Source organism: Telopea speciosissima, chromosome 10 (genome assembly GCF_018873765.1).
Source record: "Telopea speciosissima isolate NSW1024214 ecotype Mountain lineage chromosome 10, Tspe_v1, whole genome shotgun sequence".
NCBI lineage: Eukaryota > Viridiplantae > Streptophyta > Magnoliopsida > Proteales > Proteaceae > Telopea > Telopea speciosissima.
This window is the reverse complement of record NC_057925.1, coordinates 19,926,939-19,947,538: the sequence shown is the minus strand read 5'-3', so window position 1 is coordinate 19,947,538 and position 20,600 is coordinate 19,926,939. Positions and strand designations below refer to the sequence as shown.

At 36.0% G+C, this 20,600-nt stretch overlaps 1 protein-coding gene across 1 annotated transcript; it reads right to left on the bottom strand.

Annotated features, from left to right (window-relative positions):
• Nucleotides 1-3,167: 3,167 nt before the first annotated feature.
• LOC122643403 (putative B3 domain-containing protein Os03g0621600) lies at nt 3,168-12,726 on the bottom strand. The gene is made up of 6 exons (XM_043837027.1): nt 12,604-12,726; nt 4,101-4,622; nt 3,932-4,001; nt 3,734-3,838; nt 3,586-3,641; nt 3,168-3,416 (listed from the first exon to the last, which is right to left on the bottom strand). Exons 1-6 carry the CDS (start codon nt 12,724-12,726, stop codon nt 3,168-3,170), a joined length of 1,125 nt encoding a protein of 374 aa, XP_043692962.1.
• Nucleotides 12,727-20,600: the final 7,874 nt, after the last annotated feature.

Genomic DNA, 20,600 nt, shown 5'->3' with positions numbered 1-20,600 from the left:
CTTTATTTTTCACTTCTTGATTAGAACGGTGGAAAGTAGACATGCAATCCTCTTGTTTGTTGTTAGTGCATCACATCTGTCCCTGAGTAGGACATGATTTAGTTGCATTGCTATTGGGTATGATTAGTCAACAAAGCTGAAGTGGGCATTTCTTGGTTGTGTTACATTTGAATTTGATGGGTTTCATTCTTGGCAATGAAATTCTAAGCTGAATAATAAAGCACTACAAGCAACATGGAGGAATAGGGACTGTTGGGAAAATATATATTTCTGTCTCTGATTTTGTTTGAGATGTCAGGCATCATATCTCCTGAACTTTGATATCTATCTCCCTCTTCCATGTTTTTGAATGGCAATTTCCGACCTCCAATAGAAGAAATTTTCAACTTGTTGGCTACGTTACCATATGGTCAACTTTTTTCTGCTAGGAAGGATCTTCTCAGTCTTAGGCAATGGAATTTCCAAAATAACCATTACTAAAGGATATGACATCCTGTCTTTCCTATCTGAGGTGAGACATACTAGGATATGTTATGACTATTTGTTTTGATGTTTATTTGCTCATCTGTTCCCTTTTTTGAGATGAGGTTATCAGGACCATGGGGGTTATCAAGCTCCTCGTTGAAATTTTCCACCATATGCCTTAAGGCTGGAGATTGAATCATGTCAGTCTCTCAACCCAGCACATGCTCCTACAGCAGCTTAAGACAACTCCCCCTTCCTCCCCCCCCCCCCCCCCGGTCACTTTGATAAGAGTGATAGAAATGTATTGATAGCATATGCTCCTACAGTTGCCTTTTTGGTGTCGCCTTGCATCCAGGCCCTCTCCAATGTCTTCGGTCGCCTAGACACTGCAACAAGTATGGCTTAAGGTGGTAACTCCATCATTTAATGTTCCAATTTCATGATTGGTAAGTTTGCATCTAGTGGTGCCTCGGTTGTAATCTTTGAGATCCTTATCTCCTTCAGATGGAGATTTACTAATGTGAATGATACAAATATACACCTACAGAACACTTCTTTTCTTTTTTCCCTTGGTTTTCCATGTGGCAAGTTAATCCAGATCCAGGAGTATGATCACTGTAGCCTTACAGTTCTGGTTTTGGGTCAATTTTCTACTCAAACTGAACTCTGGTTCAGTATTGGTTCTCTAATCATGGGCTAGTATTTTTTTGTAAGGCATGCTGGATTAGGATATATAAATCCAGAGCTGTTTCTTTCTTCGTTTTTAGCAATTTTATTTGGATACGACTCTCCATATAGCTTGCGACTATGATTTCAGTTTCTTTTTTTTTTCCCATTCATTTCTATACTTATGATTACTCAATAGAAATGGTTGCTGGTTGCCTGAGACAAAATAGGTGATGAGACTGCAGAGGTTTACCAGCAGGAATTAGGTTACTTACTGGCTACATCCTTTGGTACAGGTGGTTCTTTAGGTTGGGTTGGGGTCTTGGGAGGCTCTTATCCTTTTTCACTAGGATAAGGAGATGACAGCTCTGTTTGAACCATGTCTTAACTCTTTTCTACAAGGGCATGAGTCTTCTGTACTTGAAGAAGAACAAAAATGAGAAGAATATAACAACCCGCACTATTCCAGTGATTACAAGAACCCACTTGAATGTTTTAACTCATCTGTACTACGTGAAGTAACTAGAACAAAGCAGGATTTTCAAACAGTTCAAAAAATGCACAAGATAAACAGAGCAAGAGAGAGAGGCGAGAATCAGAAACAGAAATATGCAAAAAAAAAAATGACTATCCATACAGAGCAAGAGAGAGAGGCGAGAAACAGAGACAGAGATGAACAGATAGGGGTTTAACCCATCATTCTCTCAAACGAGGGTTCATAGCAGCAGTCGAGTCTCTGACCTGGGTTGCTGTAATCGGTACAAGGTCCCTAAATTGACATCTAGGGTTTCATAGCAGCAGGTTTTCTCTACAAGAAAACCTGTTCGTTCCACCATAACTGAGAGAGAGAGAGAGAGAGAGAGAGAGATTTACCTTGAAGTAGGGAGGGACAGCAGCACAGCTCCTCGAGCTTGAGGTGAGGACGATGATGCCAACTCGAGCAGTGGAGCTTCAGGTGTGCCAAAGAGAGAGATGAGCGAGAGAGAGAGAGGGTTGGAGCTTTGGAAAATCTAGGGTTTGTTGATCGTGTGCCAAAGAGAGAGGTAGGTTGGAGTGAGCGAGAGAAGGAGATATCGGGTAACACTTTTGAGTTTTATCAAAAAAAAGGGTAACAGTTTTGAGTGATTCGTCCAACAAATGTAAAAACAAGAAATAGTTGTTATGTCAAAAACGTTATTGTAGGCATAAATTGTTATAAATTTTGATTTTTGTTATAAAAAACAAGTGAAACATAACGGATTTATCAAACGGTTTTTCTGTTCCATTTGTGTTCTGGTAACGTTACTGGCAAAGAAACAGTAGAAACAAAACGTTGTCAAACAGTCCCTTAGTCCCTCACTTCATCAGGTGCAGGTAAGTTATGAATTTGTAGAGAAGCCCTCTTTCTTGATTTTTGTAGAATAGTAGTACAATACAAACAACCGTTGAAAAACAAATGGAATAACAAAAATGATTGGACTTGTAAGCCCTTAAGTTTCACAAGTTTAAATTCTTGAAAGAAATTCCAAGCAAGGATAATGTCAACCCAGTTCTTTGATTAGACTTGAATCTTGAGTCCAATACCTATTTACCCTTAGAAGAATCCAAATATCAGTCCGAACAATTGATGTGTTGAGATTAGATATAATCATGTGTGGTTTAAAATTCATGAATAAACATATCAAAATGTCATCAGTTCATCAACAATTTATGAAATCTTAGTACATGTAAATGAGGTCACAGCAAATATGAAGTGAATATATTATGAAACAGTGAGGAGGAATACTGTTGTAAAGGCAGAGAGGAAGTCAAATTGCGATGTACTCATATTACATTTAAATGTATTCGGCTAATCAAAGTCTAACAGAACAACACCCATATCTTTGTCACAGATATTAACTGATAATTTTAAAGTAACCCTTACTTAAAATTACAGAACACACCACATATAAATTATCATAATCCGGGACGTATCCCAGTGGAATTATTGTCCCCCCCAATACTATAATCAATGTTTAACATCACTAACAAGTACACCTTTAACAAACCTTTCATGATCAAACTCCCCTGATAATAGTTGTCCTGAATACAGTTTCAGTATCTGTTTTGTCAATTAAATCAAATACATAAACATCCCCCAAACGTATATTGTTTATCTTTGTAAATTCAGCCCAACCAGCACCCAATATACCCTGACCTTTGCGTTGGGCGAACCCGACCATAAATCTTCTACCATGTGAATCCAGGAGTGTGACTGTATCACCTGCATCCGTCAGGTGGTTACAAACGAAAGCTGCTTTGACAATCTGCAATACACCCATTGAATACAATAATGGTTAACAACAAAAAATTGTTTTGGGAAAATGTATGTGCATATGCAATTATTGGTTGGATCCTGACCATGCCTTCTCTACATACATAGCTTTTATGCATATACACAGAATAGAATGGGTAGTTAGACTTGAAATTACTTACAGCTTGAGACGCCATACTGTCTTCTATTTCATGTGTCCTTTGCTTTCGTCCTTTTACTGTAAAGCAAAAATCATTTAAGCAAACGCAATTAAAAGGAAGTGAGAACAATTGAAGTGAATTTGAGTGTTATTCATGAATGTAGAATTACCATTTCGAAGAGGCAGGGCATGGTTGAGTGTGGCACGTAAAATGTCCACTGTGACATGAATTGGGCTATTCTTCTTAGTAACCTTGAAGACACAACAGTCTCCCACTGAAATACCATTATCAGTAACAAATTTTTTTCAATCACCACTAAACGCAACTTTGGTGTCATAATTATATAAACAGACAGACCAACATTTACCATTAAAATGAAGGTTAATCAGATGACATTCCTTCTTGAAATGTTTGTGGGCAAATGGAAGATGAACATTCTGCATAAGGATGTAAAACATGAATCCCAGTTTAAATGAAATTAGGAATTTGAAGGCAGTTCAAAAGGTCATAATGATAAAGTAATATAATTGTGTTACCAAGCCCTTGTGTAGATTCGACGGTTTCATGACGACATGGAAAGAAGGAGGCTTCGATTTAATGTAAAGTGTTACAGATACTATTGTGTTATGAGCTACACGCATTTTCTTTCTTAGTAAGTCCAAATCAAAATTGCCTCTAACAGATTGACTGGAACTAGAAGCAGCTGATACGAGATGGGTTGATGTTCGTATTGAACCTGACATCATATTTTGTAAGTTCCCTCTTTGACCTTCTTTTGGTTCTGTGACATTAGACTCCAACATGCAATATTGTGATTCACAACCACTAGGCTCAAACACAATTACTTTGAAAGTCGAACGCACATCGTATTCAAAGAGTAATAAACAACCATAGTCGAGTTTCAAATGCTTGGAGAATAACTTCCAGCCATTTGTAAATGAAATTTGACCATCACTTTTCTTTATGTCTACTTTCCACATGTAACCGGTATGAACCTTTAGAATGACTTCATTTGGAACTTGATCTCCATATCTTCGTGCAAACTCATTGTGGATATCCTGGTATGAAACAAAGGGTGTTATTGCACATAGACATGGCATTCTTTGTTCTTGTATTAGGATTTTCTTCCTGTGTTTATAGTTATAAATTGCAACTATGTGTAACGGATTATTATGTCAAGGAATCGAAATACTGTAACTCAATGTATTGTTACAAATGAAGAATATTTCAAGTCTAACAACATATATGGTTGAAGAACACAAATAATTAACAATCCCTAAAATAGTCGAAAGAAAATTACAAATGTCATACTTGATTCTATAATTATTAGGAAAAATGTAATCGATTAAGTTAGATGTGCGCAAAAGACGCAAAAGTGAAGGGTTGTATATGGACTTCGTTAAAGCATTTAAAGAACAGGATACAACATTTCTGCACTTACTAGTTTTTTAGCAAAAGGGTCAAGTATGAATTTGATGAACATTGGTAAAGAAGGAGGAACCACCCACTGGTTGTTTACGCCCATGATGCTCAACGTCTCCTCTTCTTAGTTTTTGGAACAAACCCTTTGACAAAGGATTTTGTTCACCACACCCCATTTTCAGTTTACAGCGTTGAAAAACCCTAACTTCTTCATTAATTTCTACTTTTCTAGTACATTACTTGGTACCCAATAGTCCAACACTAGTCTAAAAAAACCCAACTTTCCTGGTCTGGTGTTGCTGCAATGGGTGGTAATCATACTCCTGTACAACGCTTTAGTAGTCATTGCCATTGCCCATTGGTGGGTGGGTTATATTTAATTTCGATAAATAGGGACATTGTCAATGTGTCATAACTCATAAGTCATAATGATAATTCGGAATATGCATACTCGCTTTATTAAAAAATAATTTTTTTTTCTAGGTATAACCAACCAGGCCCAACCAGCTTACAATACATCAGAGCCCCACAATGAGGCAAGAAGACGACCCAGAAGGGGTGTAATATGGTTCCCCTAGGGTCTACTATTTTGGAAAGCAAAATAAACCTAGACTTTGTGAGGCCAAGGAGACTTGATAAATGGATGAAGCTCCTGACGCAGAAGTTGTAAAGTAGTAGCGAAGCAGCATAGCAAGCCCAGGATAGACTAATATGCATACACTGTCAGGTTTTTTCAAAACTTAACAATGGGACTGTAATAAAACGAGCAGTGGCTTGTTGTATCCTATTATTTTTAGGTCATATTATGGAGAGTATGGTCATATCTATTTAGTTCGACAATATTGGTGTTTTGAGTATATGATAATTACCAGAGACAAACCAACGCGAGCCGTTTATCTGAAAGCCTATCAGTTTATGGGTCATCAACTGATGCATGTAAGGCCAGGTGGTGCAATGTGACGTTGCGGAAGTAGGATGGAAGTACAAATTTTAGAAGTAGAGGATATGGATATTATAAATCTATCTGCAATCTTTTGTTCATAACTTCCTCCCAAGTACTCAAAACGAAAGAGACTTCTGTACTTCCAAAGCGGGCTGTACTTTCGTGGGCCCCACATACAAGGCAGTGTGAAAACAAGTGTGATGCAATAACTACTCATGATCTAAGTGGGTCCCACAATATAGTGACAGAGCTGATAGGTGGTCAGCTTTATTATGGCCCATCTTGGCAAAAGCATTTGAATGACCACTTCAAGTGACAATTCAATGCTTCAAAGCCTATTAGTAGAGGGAGGGAGTGATAATGAGACTATATTGGGAAGGTAAGCTTACATAAAGGACTTATATGTTTCTTTGTTTTATGTTTTTTATAAACACAAGCTGGAGTGATTGATTTGATTTATTTCAGAATTATAGAGTACTGGTACACTGGATTTAAAAAATAATAATATAAACAAGGATATGTGTACATCACGGTCCATGAGAAGATTTAATAGTTTCTCCAAGTGGGTAAGTTCTAGGTGAAAGCCTAGTAGAGGGAGGGGGTGACAGTGTGTTGGGAAGGTCATCGTCCAACCAGGATTCGTTCTTTTTAGGTTTTAATTTATTAAAAACAATCTGGTGTGATTGATTTGATTCACTTCAGATCAGTGGTACACTGGATTTAAAGAACAAGAATATAAAGAAGTCCTCTAAAAACGCAACCACTCATTATCACAGCCATCCAACGGGTGGGAGTTGAAAAAAAGTCATAATTTTTTGAACATCCTGTCAGACCTTTTGACCCAAGGTAAACCCCAAAAGAAATATGAATCTACCGGATCAAACTCACTCATACCGAACCCAATACTCTAAATTACACTGATCTGCTAGGGTTTCAATCGTTTTGGGCCAATGTCTTCATCCTCCTTGTCGGCTGTTCTGCTACAAGGCTACACCGGTTCTGCAACTGCGTTTTACATGGTGCGATAAAAGCAGCACCTGCAAGGCTGCAAATATCCCTCTCTTTTGTTTAATTTTTTTTTTTTATATTTTTTTCCCTTTATTTCAATCCAATGTCTAATTGGCGAGATATGGTTTACACAACACCAAAGAAGGAATTGCTTAAAAATGTACCGGTGGATCTTGACACAACACCACTGTTATGTGAATGTGGTGGTGGAAAGATGGTTTATCTTATATCCCAAACAACAAAGAATCCTCACCGTCCATTTTATAAATATCCTCGAGGTAGTGGGCATGGAGGAGACTTCCTTTGGGTGGATGAATATTGGGCAAAGATAGAGCAAGACATAGATACTTATCCTTTTTTTTTACCATCTCATCCAACCGCTAACCATATCTGGACATGCATATGCACCTCCAAAGGAGAATGTGGTAACAATATCACAACGACATGTGGGACAGGTGAATATTCCTTACCTTCATTTAGTGTTTATGAAAGTATTTTTCCCCCCTGTATGTAAGAATTAACCATTCTTTGTATTGATTAATGCAGGCTGGAACTGTTGGTGAGGATGAAACACAGGAAAGCCGAGTCATAGTATTGGACAACACTACTTAAAATCAGTCTATTATGTTTTTATGTTTTTTCCTTGTATGTAAGATTTAACCATTCTTTGTATTCATTAATGTAGGCTGAAACTCTTGGTAAGGATGAAACACAGGAAAGCCGAGTCATAATTTTGGACAACACTACTTAAAACCAGTCTACTGTGATGCATGAATCAGTCCATCAGAGGAAGTTGATGGAAATAGATATTAGTTTTGGACATATTATCTATTTTATCTTCTAATATTTGAGTTTGTTACTCTATACAATCGATCTATGCAAATTCCCTACATTCAAGATTTGAATTATAATCTTACTTTTAATAATAAGAATTATAAGGAACAGTTATTTTACGGAGCTGTATCTAGAAATTTGTGTGCTACAATAACAAAATTTTATCAGAATAATTGTTACTAATTCATTACATATTACAGATAAACCCGAAGATAGAAATGTACTTTATATAAGGAAAATAATATATTTCCCTAATGTAAGGTATGATCTATAACAAATTCGTACCACAAGTCTTGGAAAACACAGAACAACTTTTCAATCTCGGAAGATCTGCTTTTCCAAAACTAATGCTCTAGATCATTGCTTAAACTAAGGAAATATGAAACTTTCATTATCAAAGGACAAACTTTCGAATTGGGTTTTACTTTAAACGCTCATGAGAACGCCGTACATTGATCTCTAGTAATTGAACACAGTGATGATGATAAACAAATGATGATCAAAGTTGTAGAAGCAGTGTATGTGAAAGATCTTTCCTGTTGAACACAGTCATGATGATAAATAAATGATGATCAAAGTTGTAGAAGTAGTGTATGTGAAAGATCATCCCTGAAAATCATAACACCTACTCGTAAGATCACCTCCATTCTCTTCATGGTGTTCTTTCTCCCTTGACTTCTTTTCTCCCACATCACCTAGCTAAAGATGATAAAGCTGCATACTGATACATCACCTACTGTGAAAGATGATGCATCTGCATACTGTTTTATCTTTACCAAAGAACCGAAAATGCGGGAGGCACAAAAACATTGTCATCTTCCAATGAAGATAACAACATTATTTGGTATGATCTTCAAGAGACGATGAGATACGTCGATAGAAGATCACACCTGAAGTAGTAACGTCGATTGAAGATCACACCTGAATATGAAACAATATTCGTACATAAGAAGGGTATTCGGCCTGTCTAAGGAAAAGTGAAGCATAAAAGGGAAATGAGTAAATCTATACGGGGATAAAACGAGAGCAGACAGTCAGAAACAAAAATAGATATGCAGTAGTCCTAGTTCTTAGCTACTAATGTGGGTAGCAGATCTGAACTCGTTTGTTGATCTTGTGTGAATAACATTTACGAAGAACAGTAGTGAAACCCATACTATTTATAAGGGTGAGGATGTCACTGGATCACCTACACCAGGGATTTGTTTAGATGTATTTGTAGATTTTAAATCCAAGGAACATGAGAAACGATCCATTTTTTTTTTTTTTTTTGGTAGAAGAAACGATCCATCTACTCCATCATATATCAGATTTCCCACACGTCACATCGTCGCTACCTTTTTATGTTGTAGTTAATGGTAAGATGCGTTTCTACCAAAAATAAATAAATTTCTTTGGATGCGCAATAAATGTACCAGAGATAGTGGAAGGTGAGAAACAATAATGACCTTTGACAAAGGTGTCATTGAAACTTAGCTATTCTTCTTGGAATTTTAAAAGTATTTTTCATATATACACACTTAAATTGGGACTTGATACTTGATACTTGATACCCGATTGTGTTGGAGGACGGAAATTTTTTCTTGTTTCCATACGTTACATTGTACCAAGCCATCTAATTGCTTTTGGCTCATTGTAAGCCATATAATGTATTTTGGCTCATCTTAAGCCACCTACCATTATTAGCAAATGAAGCCATATTATTGACATGTAGTCATTCACTGAATCCATTTTTTATTAGATTATAAAATATATGTAAGCTTTACATTGGGATTGACTTATTTCAGTTGGATAAATTTTTTAAGGACTAAATTAAATTAATTTAAATAAGGGTTCTGTAGAGGATATACCCATCTGAATTTATGTAAGAGTATGGGTTTTGTTCCAAGTCCCAGTGCTTCATACAAAGCAGTGTGTTTTCAATGGTAAGATCCGCCAAAAATCTGAACAATTGACACTGGAGGTCAGTACTGTCAGTACATCACAGTAGAAGACGTGAATGTTGATGACATGCTCCATTACTTACATACTCCAAAACATTTATCTCCTCCATTACTGACATGCTCCATTTTGCTCCATTTACCTCTTAGGATGTTCACACCTGTCTTGCATTAATCTGACGATTGAGAGGAGACCCAGTTGAGTCAGGTGTCAACATCCTAAGGGGTAAATGGACTCAAAATGGCCCATGTTTGTAATGGAGCATATATAAATCCAATTTCTATAATCTGAAAAAGTTTAGTTTCCTGATCAAACCTGTCATGAGTCATGACACATTACGGATCTAGATATCCAATCTCATTCTACATGTGATAACCCAATCTCTCTCTCTGTCTATCTGTATCTCTCTGTATCTCTGTCGTAGTTAATGGTAAGATCCGCAGAATATCTGAACGACTGAGAGTGGATGGTTGCAATTATAATATAAATGAACTATTAAATACAAAAAAAAATTGGTGGTATGAATGAATTTAGGCTAACTTTGTATGCATTCTTAATTGTAAAACACAATCGAGATCGTCTATGGCACGCTGCCCAGAGCGGCCTGTTCGGCACAGACTTTGTTGCGCATGAAATGACCACCTTACCCCCTGCCCAACGCCTTGCCCGAGCGGGGGTAAGGCAATCATTGCGCGAGTGACACAGTCTGCGCCGGATAGGCCCCTCCGGGTAGCACGCCGCAGAAGATCAGGGTCCAGACAAACATGATATTGTCACAATACAACCAATGCAAGGATGGTTTATACCACGGTCGTTGGAGAACAGTCGACCTATCTATGATGACAAGTCGACTGATTTTTGCAACACAATAGACTACTCCAGATTAAGAAGTCGACTGTTTAATGACAATTAAGTTATACCATTTTTGGTAAGAGTAATACCCTCACTTAACACTATACATAGATTGGTGGACTACAAAATAATGCTCAGTTTTTCAAATATCGGTAATAACTTTAATTAACAGTATAGATATGGAAATAGACATGATTGGACAGACAGAGGTAATATACAATCATCCGGTTAATGATGACAAGTCGACCGAATAATGATTCACATGCTATTGCTCCATAAACCATAGTAACTAATCCAATTTGTAATGAGACTAAAGCAATTGCATAAGGCAACAGAGGGAGAGAAAGAGAGAGAGAGAGAGAGAGAGAGAGAGAGAGAGAGAGAGAGAGAGAGAGAGAGAGAGAGACAGACAGATAGAGTACACAATTACGGTTCCCTTGTCTAAGTGTGGAGATTTCATACAATTCTATATATATATATATATATATATAATATATAATGGTATCTCTGTCGTAGTTAATGGTAAGATCCGCCTAATATCTGAACAATTTAGACTGGATCGTCGCAATTATAATGTTAATTAACTATTAAATACAAAAAAACACATTGGTGGTATGAATGAATTTAGGCCGAGTTTGTATGCATTCTTGATTGTAAACATGATATTGTCACAATACAACCAATGCAAGGATGGTTTATACCACGGTCGTTGGAGAACAGTCGACCTATCTATGATGACAAGTCGACTGATTTTTGCAACACAGTAGACTACTCACGATTAAGAAGTTGACCGTTTAATAACAATATAGTTATACCATTTTGGGTAAGAGTAATACCCTTACTTAACACTATACATAGATTGGTGGACTACAAAATAATGCTCAGTTTTCCGAATGTCGGTAATAACCTTAATTAACAGTATGGATATGGAAATAGACATGATTGGATAGACAGAGGTAATATGGAGTCGACCGGTGAATGATGACAAGTCCACCAATTAATGATTCACATGCTACTGCTCCATAGACCATATTAACCAATCCACTTTGTAACGAGACTAAAGTAATTGCATAAGACAACACTAGAGAAATACAGAGGGAGAGAGAGAGAGAGAGAGAGAGAGAGAGAGAGAGAGAGAGAGAGAGAGTACACAATTACGGTTCCCTTGTCTAAGTGTGGAGATTTCATACCATTGAAAATATAATATATAATGGTATCTCTGTCGTAGTTAATGGAAAGATCCGCCTAATATCTGAACGATTGAGACTGGATCGTCGCAATTATAATGTTAATTAACTATTAAATAAAAATTAAAATTTTGCTAGTATGAATGAATTTAGGCTAAGTTTGTATGCATTCTTGATTATAAACATGATATTGTCACAATACAACCAATGCACCCCCCCCATGGTTTATACAACGGTCGTTGGATAACAGTGGACCTATGTATAATGACAAGTCAACTGAGAGAGAGAGAGATAGAGTATACCTTTACGGTTCTCTTCTCTAAGTGTGGAGATTTCAAAGTTCAAAATATAATATAGAATGGACCCTAATAAAATCCAGTAGGTCATCTGACTACATTTCAAACAGTAGACTGACCATGGCATCACTCTTTACGCAACATAATTTTTTATATTAGCTGCATACCAAAATTATATAAAATATAGTTGGTAACCTCTTTACAAAAATACACTTCATTTCCAAGGGGGATTATGACCGGGTTTAGCCGATTGGTGCTGCTGCTGTTGAGCCTTAGGGGGTTGGTGGGGCTGATATTGAGGATGGGACTTATACTCATGCTGCAGCTGAGACTGATGTTCAGCTTGATCAAAATCACTAGGTTAAAAGAAACTATTCCAATTAGGCTCTGGTGGAATTGTGAGTATTGTCTTTTTTATCTCACCTACTTCTTTTGATAATTCTCTACAGAAACCTAAAGCTTTTTGACTGTCCTCATTCCATTTTTTTTTACCCTCTCTTGTTGCAATGGTCAGCATATGTAAGTTGCCTACATCAATTTTAACCTCCTCCACTACCTCCTTCAGACCTGTAATTTCAGATTCAATGTCTTTTATCCAATTCTTCATAACTCCAAATGAGGATTTGAACAACTCATTCAGTTCTGCCATATCATTGTCAATACTAACAATCCTACTCATTACATTGGGTCTAGGCTCCTGGTGTTAGTATTACAAGCTTCTGCTGTCCTGTCTTGTACTCCTGTTCTTAGGTGCTGATCAGCTGAAATTGATCTGTCAATACCATCTATTACCCTTCTAAGTTGTTCAGGTAAAATTGATGTTTCATCAACAGGAGCTGCATCTGGACTGCAATGAATGTGGTCTTCATGATACAAATTGGGGACGGTTGGTTGGTGATGTTCAACATTGTGAGACCGAGGGGAAATCGTAGACATCCCCATTCTCCTGAACACACCCAAATTGATATCAAATTCTAATTTCTTCTTTTTTGCTTCTTCACTTAACCTTATCCCAAAGTGTTTCCAAACTAGAGTTAACATCCTTCCGAATGGCAAAGCACGTGACTTATTTTTAAATTCAAAAATAGCCATGTACTTCCAAATTACGTATCCAAGGTTCAATTTCCTCCCCACTATGACATAGTAAATAAGAAAACCTAGGTAAGGGATAACACTGTCCTTGTTGCCTTTCCTAAGGAGGATATTGGACTGGATGATCAAGCTGATTATCCTTTGCTGATCTCTCAATCCTAGTTTTGTGGTCTTACTGATTTTATTGTGCAAACCTTCTTTGCCAATGGCCCCGAATAGATCAGATTTGGTTACATGCTTTTCAATTTCATCACCACCATAGAAGAAAATTTCTTCTCCTTCATATGATATCTTTAAAATTGATGCTAATTTTCGTGCATCAAAACATCTACGTTTACCTCTTACAAGAGACACAATCTTATGAGTATCCCCTTTTGTTTCAATCTTTAGATTGTAGTAGAACTCTCTGACAAGGTGTTGGTAACATTTTTCTTTACACGCTATAATTCCTGTCCATCATAATTCATTAAACAACTTCCCAATGTCAAATGCCTCAAAATCCTTGAGTTGAACATACCTACCTGTGAGTACGTGTCTGTCAGCATAGTTCTTCCAATTTTTTCCAGCTTTTCGATTACCATACACCTCATCCATCTTGTAATTCATTCTGTTTTCACATCTGAGTCGGCCTTGATCGGTGCTACTTGATGATGACTTTTACCTCCCATTTTCTCTTTTTTCGCCTATCTTCGTCTGAATCTGCCGATTCGTCATCTGAATCTGCAGATGTTTCTCTGGTTGCAGACGATTCATACTCAGAAGTATCTACCTCAGTAGACTGACCCTTGTCATTATTGCTTCCTACTTAGACTGAATCCTGTTGTTCGGGGGCCGTTGTCGAGTCAGAAGAGTTGCTCAATGACTCCGAAATCCTGCTCTCGCGATCGGGAGATGAATCTTTGAACATGGTGTGGTTTCGCGCTCTACCCTTCCTTTTTGCCATACTCAGTCGTCAGAAACAAAGGAGACGATCGAACGATGTATTTGTAATCAATGGAGGGAGATGGAGATTTGAATGAGACCTAAGTTGCCTCTGCAGGGTAAAATAAAAAATTAAAAAATAAAGGGAAATTTTTTTTTTTTTTTTGCTAAACAAATAAAGGGATTTAAGACACAAAAAATAAACAACAATATCCTACCCGGTGTTGTGGACAGGTAAACAACCCGTATAATATTCAACACCAGCAACAACCAAAAGAACTGTAGCGACTTAATTCTAAAATGTTGACACAAATGCCCCTATATGAGCTCACTTAAACATCATTATTTATATTGAATGAAATATTCCCTTCATTCATTTAGCATAAAACAATACATTGCAATATTCCCTTAATTGATTATATGGTCATACACGGTCACATTCCCTTTTTACACCTTAGTTTGAAACCTTATATGCATTGTCCTTGTATAACACATTGATTATTTGGTAAGAATTAAGTTGTGTAAGATTCATTGAAACACATACTTATCAGATTTAAAACACGTGACAGTATCAAGAGGAGAGTATGACACTCCGAAACTGAATTTATTTATTTATTTTCGTCAAAAGGAATTTTATTGATTGGAAGAGTCTTTACAAACAGTAGCATCTCCAGCACACAGTTGCAAAAGCCATTGAGAGATACATGGCCACAGAATCGAAGACTCAACCGATAAGGCCGCCCTGGACAAGGAATCCGCCACATAATTGAAGGATCTTGGAACAAAACAAAATGTACACGAGTCAAATTTTGTGGAGATAGCAAAATATCATGGAAAATACTATGAATTTCCTTCTCCAGCTGTGAATCTGCAGTTAGTTGGTGGATCAATGTTTTACAATCCGATTCTAGTGTGACATGGGTAGCTCCAATTGTTACCGCATGTAATAGTCCAGATCGAATAGAAATTGCTTCACCAATTCGAGCTGATTCACAACGGATGCAAGAAGAATAGTCTGATATTGGAGAGCCAGACTCATTTCTAAGGATAAAGCCTATGCCACCCCATTTTGTTTTATTATTACAAGCAACATCACAGTTGATTGTAATGAAATTCGGGGGAGGAGGATTCCATTTTGATGTAGGCTATGTTTGAAAAGTTGAGGAGCCACCCTTTGCTTTTGGGTGAGTTTGTACAGTAGCATATAAGGATTCCCAATTTATTTTCCCAAAAATATTATAGTATTCAACATGATAGGCAGAACACTTGAAAATTCCAATTGTATAGATGATTGGACCAAAAAAATTTAAAAAAAAAGGCTGTAAAAACTGTTAGATCATTTACCACGACCATACTTCTTGTTCAGCGCTTCCCAAATCATAGAACCAAAGTCAATTCGATAGTAATCATGATACACTTAAATAGAGAGATGTGTCAATATACGAAATCTGTACTCTTCATCTGCATCCTCCTATGCAATCCTCTCCACCTCAAGTCCAACATCATCACTTCCGCTCGGTTTAGGTACTATGAAAGGAAACAGTACCCCAGCTTGATACAAAGCGAACAGCATCATACATTTCCAACGTTCAAAATTTTGACCGTTGAAGGGCTCAATTTTTTCAAACAAAGATTCAATCTTCCTTTCCTCCGACGACAGAGGAAGAGGACTGAAATCACTAATGGAGGGCTTAGGTGGATGTGCCCCATAGGTGGGAATGCCAGGCATGTCTTACACCTATTTCAACACCTTAACCTTGTTAGAAAATAGGACCCATTGTAGGCAATCGGTATAAGACATCACAGAATCTGCTTGTATATAAATAGTACTAAAAAATGCACGTGTAAGCATCTGTTAAGTGCTGGAGAGAAAATTATTTTGGTTTTAGAAGGTAATGAGACTTTCTCAATGTGCAAAATAGTCTGAAGTATTAAAGTATTATTCAATAAAGCGAGATTCAGGCATATAAAAAAAAAGGATACATGTGTTAATGGTGTCTTTGGTGTCCTTCACCATTGGTTGTAAATCTTATGAGGTTTGATTTGGGAAATAAGATCTTGAATTAGTCAAACATATAAATTGAAAATAGGGGAGTATAGGCTCGATATGTACAACTTTACAACTTTAGGACCAGAATGTAAATGGAGCTGAAATTCTAGATGAGTGGAGATGCTGGCGGGTCCCAAGTGTGGCTGAAATCTCAAGTTAGGCCCACAACCCTATGCATGAGCGATGGACCGAGAGCGGTTCTGAAGCATAGTATTTTCTGTTTGAACAGAAAATTTCCTCTACAATCCAGATATAGTTAAAGATCTACCAAACAACTACTTTATTTTTGAATTTTTTGTGTAAATGGTTGGGTTCGACTAATCTAAAGGTTATCTACATTCAAATACATCCACAAATCTTTAATCCTACAAAAATAAAAATAAAAAATTGGTAGAGACCAACTGAGCGTAGAAGAGTTAATAACCCCCTAATTGTGCTGATATTGGATCAGAAGGACGGGTTCAAGAATATTGGATAAAATTGGAAAGAGGTTCAAAAAGATTCATTCATGTACTGGTCAGATTAAGGTTTTTTTGACTGGAGAATATAATAATTTTATGGGGAAACCTAATTTAAGTAAATAGTAGATGTTGTTAGTTAACCAAATTGAAATTCTATTGATTAAAAGAGTCAAGAAAATGAAGGAGGAGATGAACCTCTACGTTTTTCTCTTATACACTACAAGTTGGTGATGTACCTTATAAACGTTTTCCTCTTATACACTCGATAAACGCAGAGCATGTCAAGCCTTCACTTTGTCACAGTCAGAGACAAATAAGAAATGGAGAAGATGAGCTCTCTATGTAATATCATAATATTGTCTACATGCACTGGCCAAAGCAAAATCTGAAACGGGTTAGGGAGGAATGAAATAAACTTAGTTTGGTGGTTGAGATACGAAAATGTTTAGTATTTTTTGGGGGGAAAGGTTTCATACATGGTCGTCTGTAAACCGTGTATGTCATCAGAGGGCGGGAGTTTCAAGACATTAATTAATGGGTAGGGAGTTTAAATATTATTAGGGTTAAGAATGACCTATGAACGAACAATCCGTACACTGGCATTTATATGTACATGTGTTTTCTTTTTTGGTAGAAAGGTAGACTCGTTTCTAATTTTTTTAATAAAAATAAAAAAATAGTAGTATAATAGTATACTATAGTATAGTATAGTATAGTATGATAGTATGATAGTATGATAGTATGATAATATGATAGTATGATATGATATGATATGATATGATAGTATGATAGTATGATAGTATGATAGTATGATAGTATGATAGTATAATATGATATGATATGATAGTATGATATGATAGCATGATAGTATGATATGATATGATAGTATGATGTGATATAATAATAATAATAATAATAATAATAATAATAATAATAATAAAATAATTAATAATAGTAATAAAATAAAACAATATGATAGTATAGTATTTATAAAATACTTTACTTAGTATCGTATAATATTGTATAGTATAGTATATATTATATAGTATGAAGTATGATGTCTGTAATACCTAGATGGAATAGATGGAATAGATAGAATAGATAGATAGAGTTATAGATAGATTCATAGATTATAATCAAAGCCAACAAACTATTGTGACGAAGTTAATTAGGGTTGTTGGGGTAGAGTTGTTCACTTTGTTTAACAAAAAAAAAAGAAAGTTGTTCACTTTACTTTGTTGGGTTTTCTATATGTTGGGAACTGAAATCTTAACATCAAAAGATCTCCTATGATCTTCTATAGAATCCACAACTTCCTTCACATAATCTCAAATCCCAATCGAGTTCTGTGTCCAAATAAATGACATTTCCTTGAGCCCAACACAACATTTCTTTTCCATTAGTTAAGTTGTATGAGTCAAAGCAAGTGTTTGCTTTTTTTTTCATATATAAATCATCGAAATAAACATTACAGTAATCTAATTTTTCTTTTATTTCTTTACAAAATAATTTCATTTTACAGTGACAAAGGTTTTTTTTTTTCACATATAAATCATCGAAATAAATATTATAGTAAACTATTTGTTCTTTTATTTCTTTACAAAAAATGTAGAGAGGTTGATCCTGCCTTAGCCGCTACAACAAGAACAAATAGTTCCTTATCAAACAGTACCAGCATCACCGTTTGGAAGATCGAATTGAACTTTGCACCATTTGTTTTCTGCGGCAAATGACAATGCATAGTAGTTGTTTATTCTGCTAGTCCCAATAAAATAAGTATTAAAGCAATGATAGCTATGAGGCATGTACGGTGATATGACATATCACAACTCTTAATGTGAAGTTTTGTACATGACCGATATGTAATGAATTTCTATCTATTCGACTCTTCCAATAAGCAAAAAACAAGTGTTCAATTTCCCTTTCTGTCTTTGGTCAACAAATCAAAATCTAAACTGACAAAGATAAAGCATTTGTAGCCAATGATGTGGTCAAAGATGCACCTTTGTCGCATGTGTAAATTTTGTAGGATTTGCAAACACATTTAGAAGGTTAATGAAGATAACATGGTAGGGTTGTAATGTAATGTGTGAACGGTCAAAGTATGATGTGATCAGAACCATTAACCAACATAATCAATTAAAAATCAACCCTAACAGTCGACCGATATATGATGCTTGGTTGATGATCAAAAGTGATAAGTTGATCTATTATGGCCATCCAGTCGACCGATCAATGGTGACTACTCTAATAAACCTACCTATGTATGGGTTATATGAAGGTGGGCATATTTAGTATGCAACTTACAACATCAATCTTCCCCTTTTATATGAGTAGACATGATTGTGCCTGGGTCTGTGGGGTCTTACATCATGTTTGTATATATACATAGTTGATTACTAACTGTGTCTATGTGTGTAACGTAGTCAAGTTTAATGAGCATGTGCTTATGAATTACTAAATTCGAGGGTGAAGGAGTCATTTCCTCCTTTACTTCGAAAGCTAACCCCAGTCACCCTCTTCTTCTTCTTCTTCTTCTCGATTTTGAACCCTAAACCCTTAGACATTTCATTCTACAATCTCTATTCATGTCTCACGTCAAAGTATCAGTAAATTTTGAGATCAATATTCATCTTACGGTAGTTGTTGTGATCCCGATGACGTCAAAAAGAAGAGGAGGGAAGCCTAATCCTTATATTTTGACTTAAACGATGGGAAAAGTTGATGTGAAAAAGTATTGTAAGAAGTGTAATTCTAGTTCCTTGTAGGAAGGGACGAACACTAACTAATTTAGGGATTCAATGAAAGGTAACATCTATAATAGTGTATCTAAAATCAATTTTACATCCATCAATTTTTTATCTTGTGGATCGAACAAAGTGCCCAACCTTATATGCATTTAATTGTATCTGTTAAGTGCAAGATAATGTACAAAATAAAATAAAATAAAAGAGAAACAATAGGGATAGAAAGAGAGGAAGAGAGAGATAAATTTGGGATAGAGTTTTACTTTACACACGAAGCAAATTATATATATTTTTTTGTTGGGATAACCAGAAAAAAGAGAAATGAAAATGGAACAAAGTAACATACCTTGGAATGGGCTTTAATGATGCGTAGTGTAGAAGGAGCTCAAACAATTAGAGGAGACACAGACAACCGAAACTCTAAGCAATGGCTTAAGTTTAGGGTTTTTTGTCGACCAACTTATAATGGAGAATAGTCGTTTAGTCTAATTTGCCCAATAAAATAAGGGTATAGTTTGTTTTTTCTTTTTTATTTGGTAATTAATAAAAAATATGGAACTGACATTGGTATATTAATGGGCTAACAAGTATTGAAAATGAGCAATATGCAATGAATTTATGTCTTTTCGATTCTTCCAATAACGTAAGAAAAAAGGTTCAAATTTTTCAATTTTTTTTTGGGGTCAAGAGTAATGTTTTCATCAACTCGAAAGTGGAGTCAAATTAATTGAATCACAAGTACAAAGATTATAACTATGGATCGTGGCCAATGATGTTCCCAAAGATGAACCTTAATTAACATTCTAAATTTTTATGGATTTGAACAAAATTTGCAAGGTTTATGAAATTAACACTCAGCGTTATATTATAGGAACATTAACGGTACTTGTATGATGTGATTTGTAGCATTAACCTAAAACTTTTTTTTTTTATCAAATAACCCTACCAGTCAACCGATCAGGTTACTTGGGTGATGATCATAAGTTATAAGTTGATCTATTATTTGTACCAGTCGACTGATCACCAAAACCCAGTCTAATAAACCCACGTATATAGGTTGATATGAAGGTGGGCGTATTCATTGTGGAACATCTAAGTTGAATCTTACACTCTTACATGAGTTAAAGTACATATAGCACTGTATGGGTCTGTTTCCCCATACACTCACAACTAGGGATGTAAACGGATCAATTTTTTGCTTGGATAATGCTATATCCGCATCCGATTACGTTTTTGACGAATTCGGATACAGCTAAACGGATACGAACATGCTTACGGATCG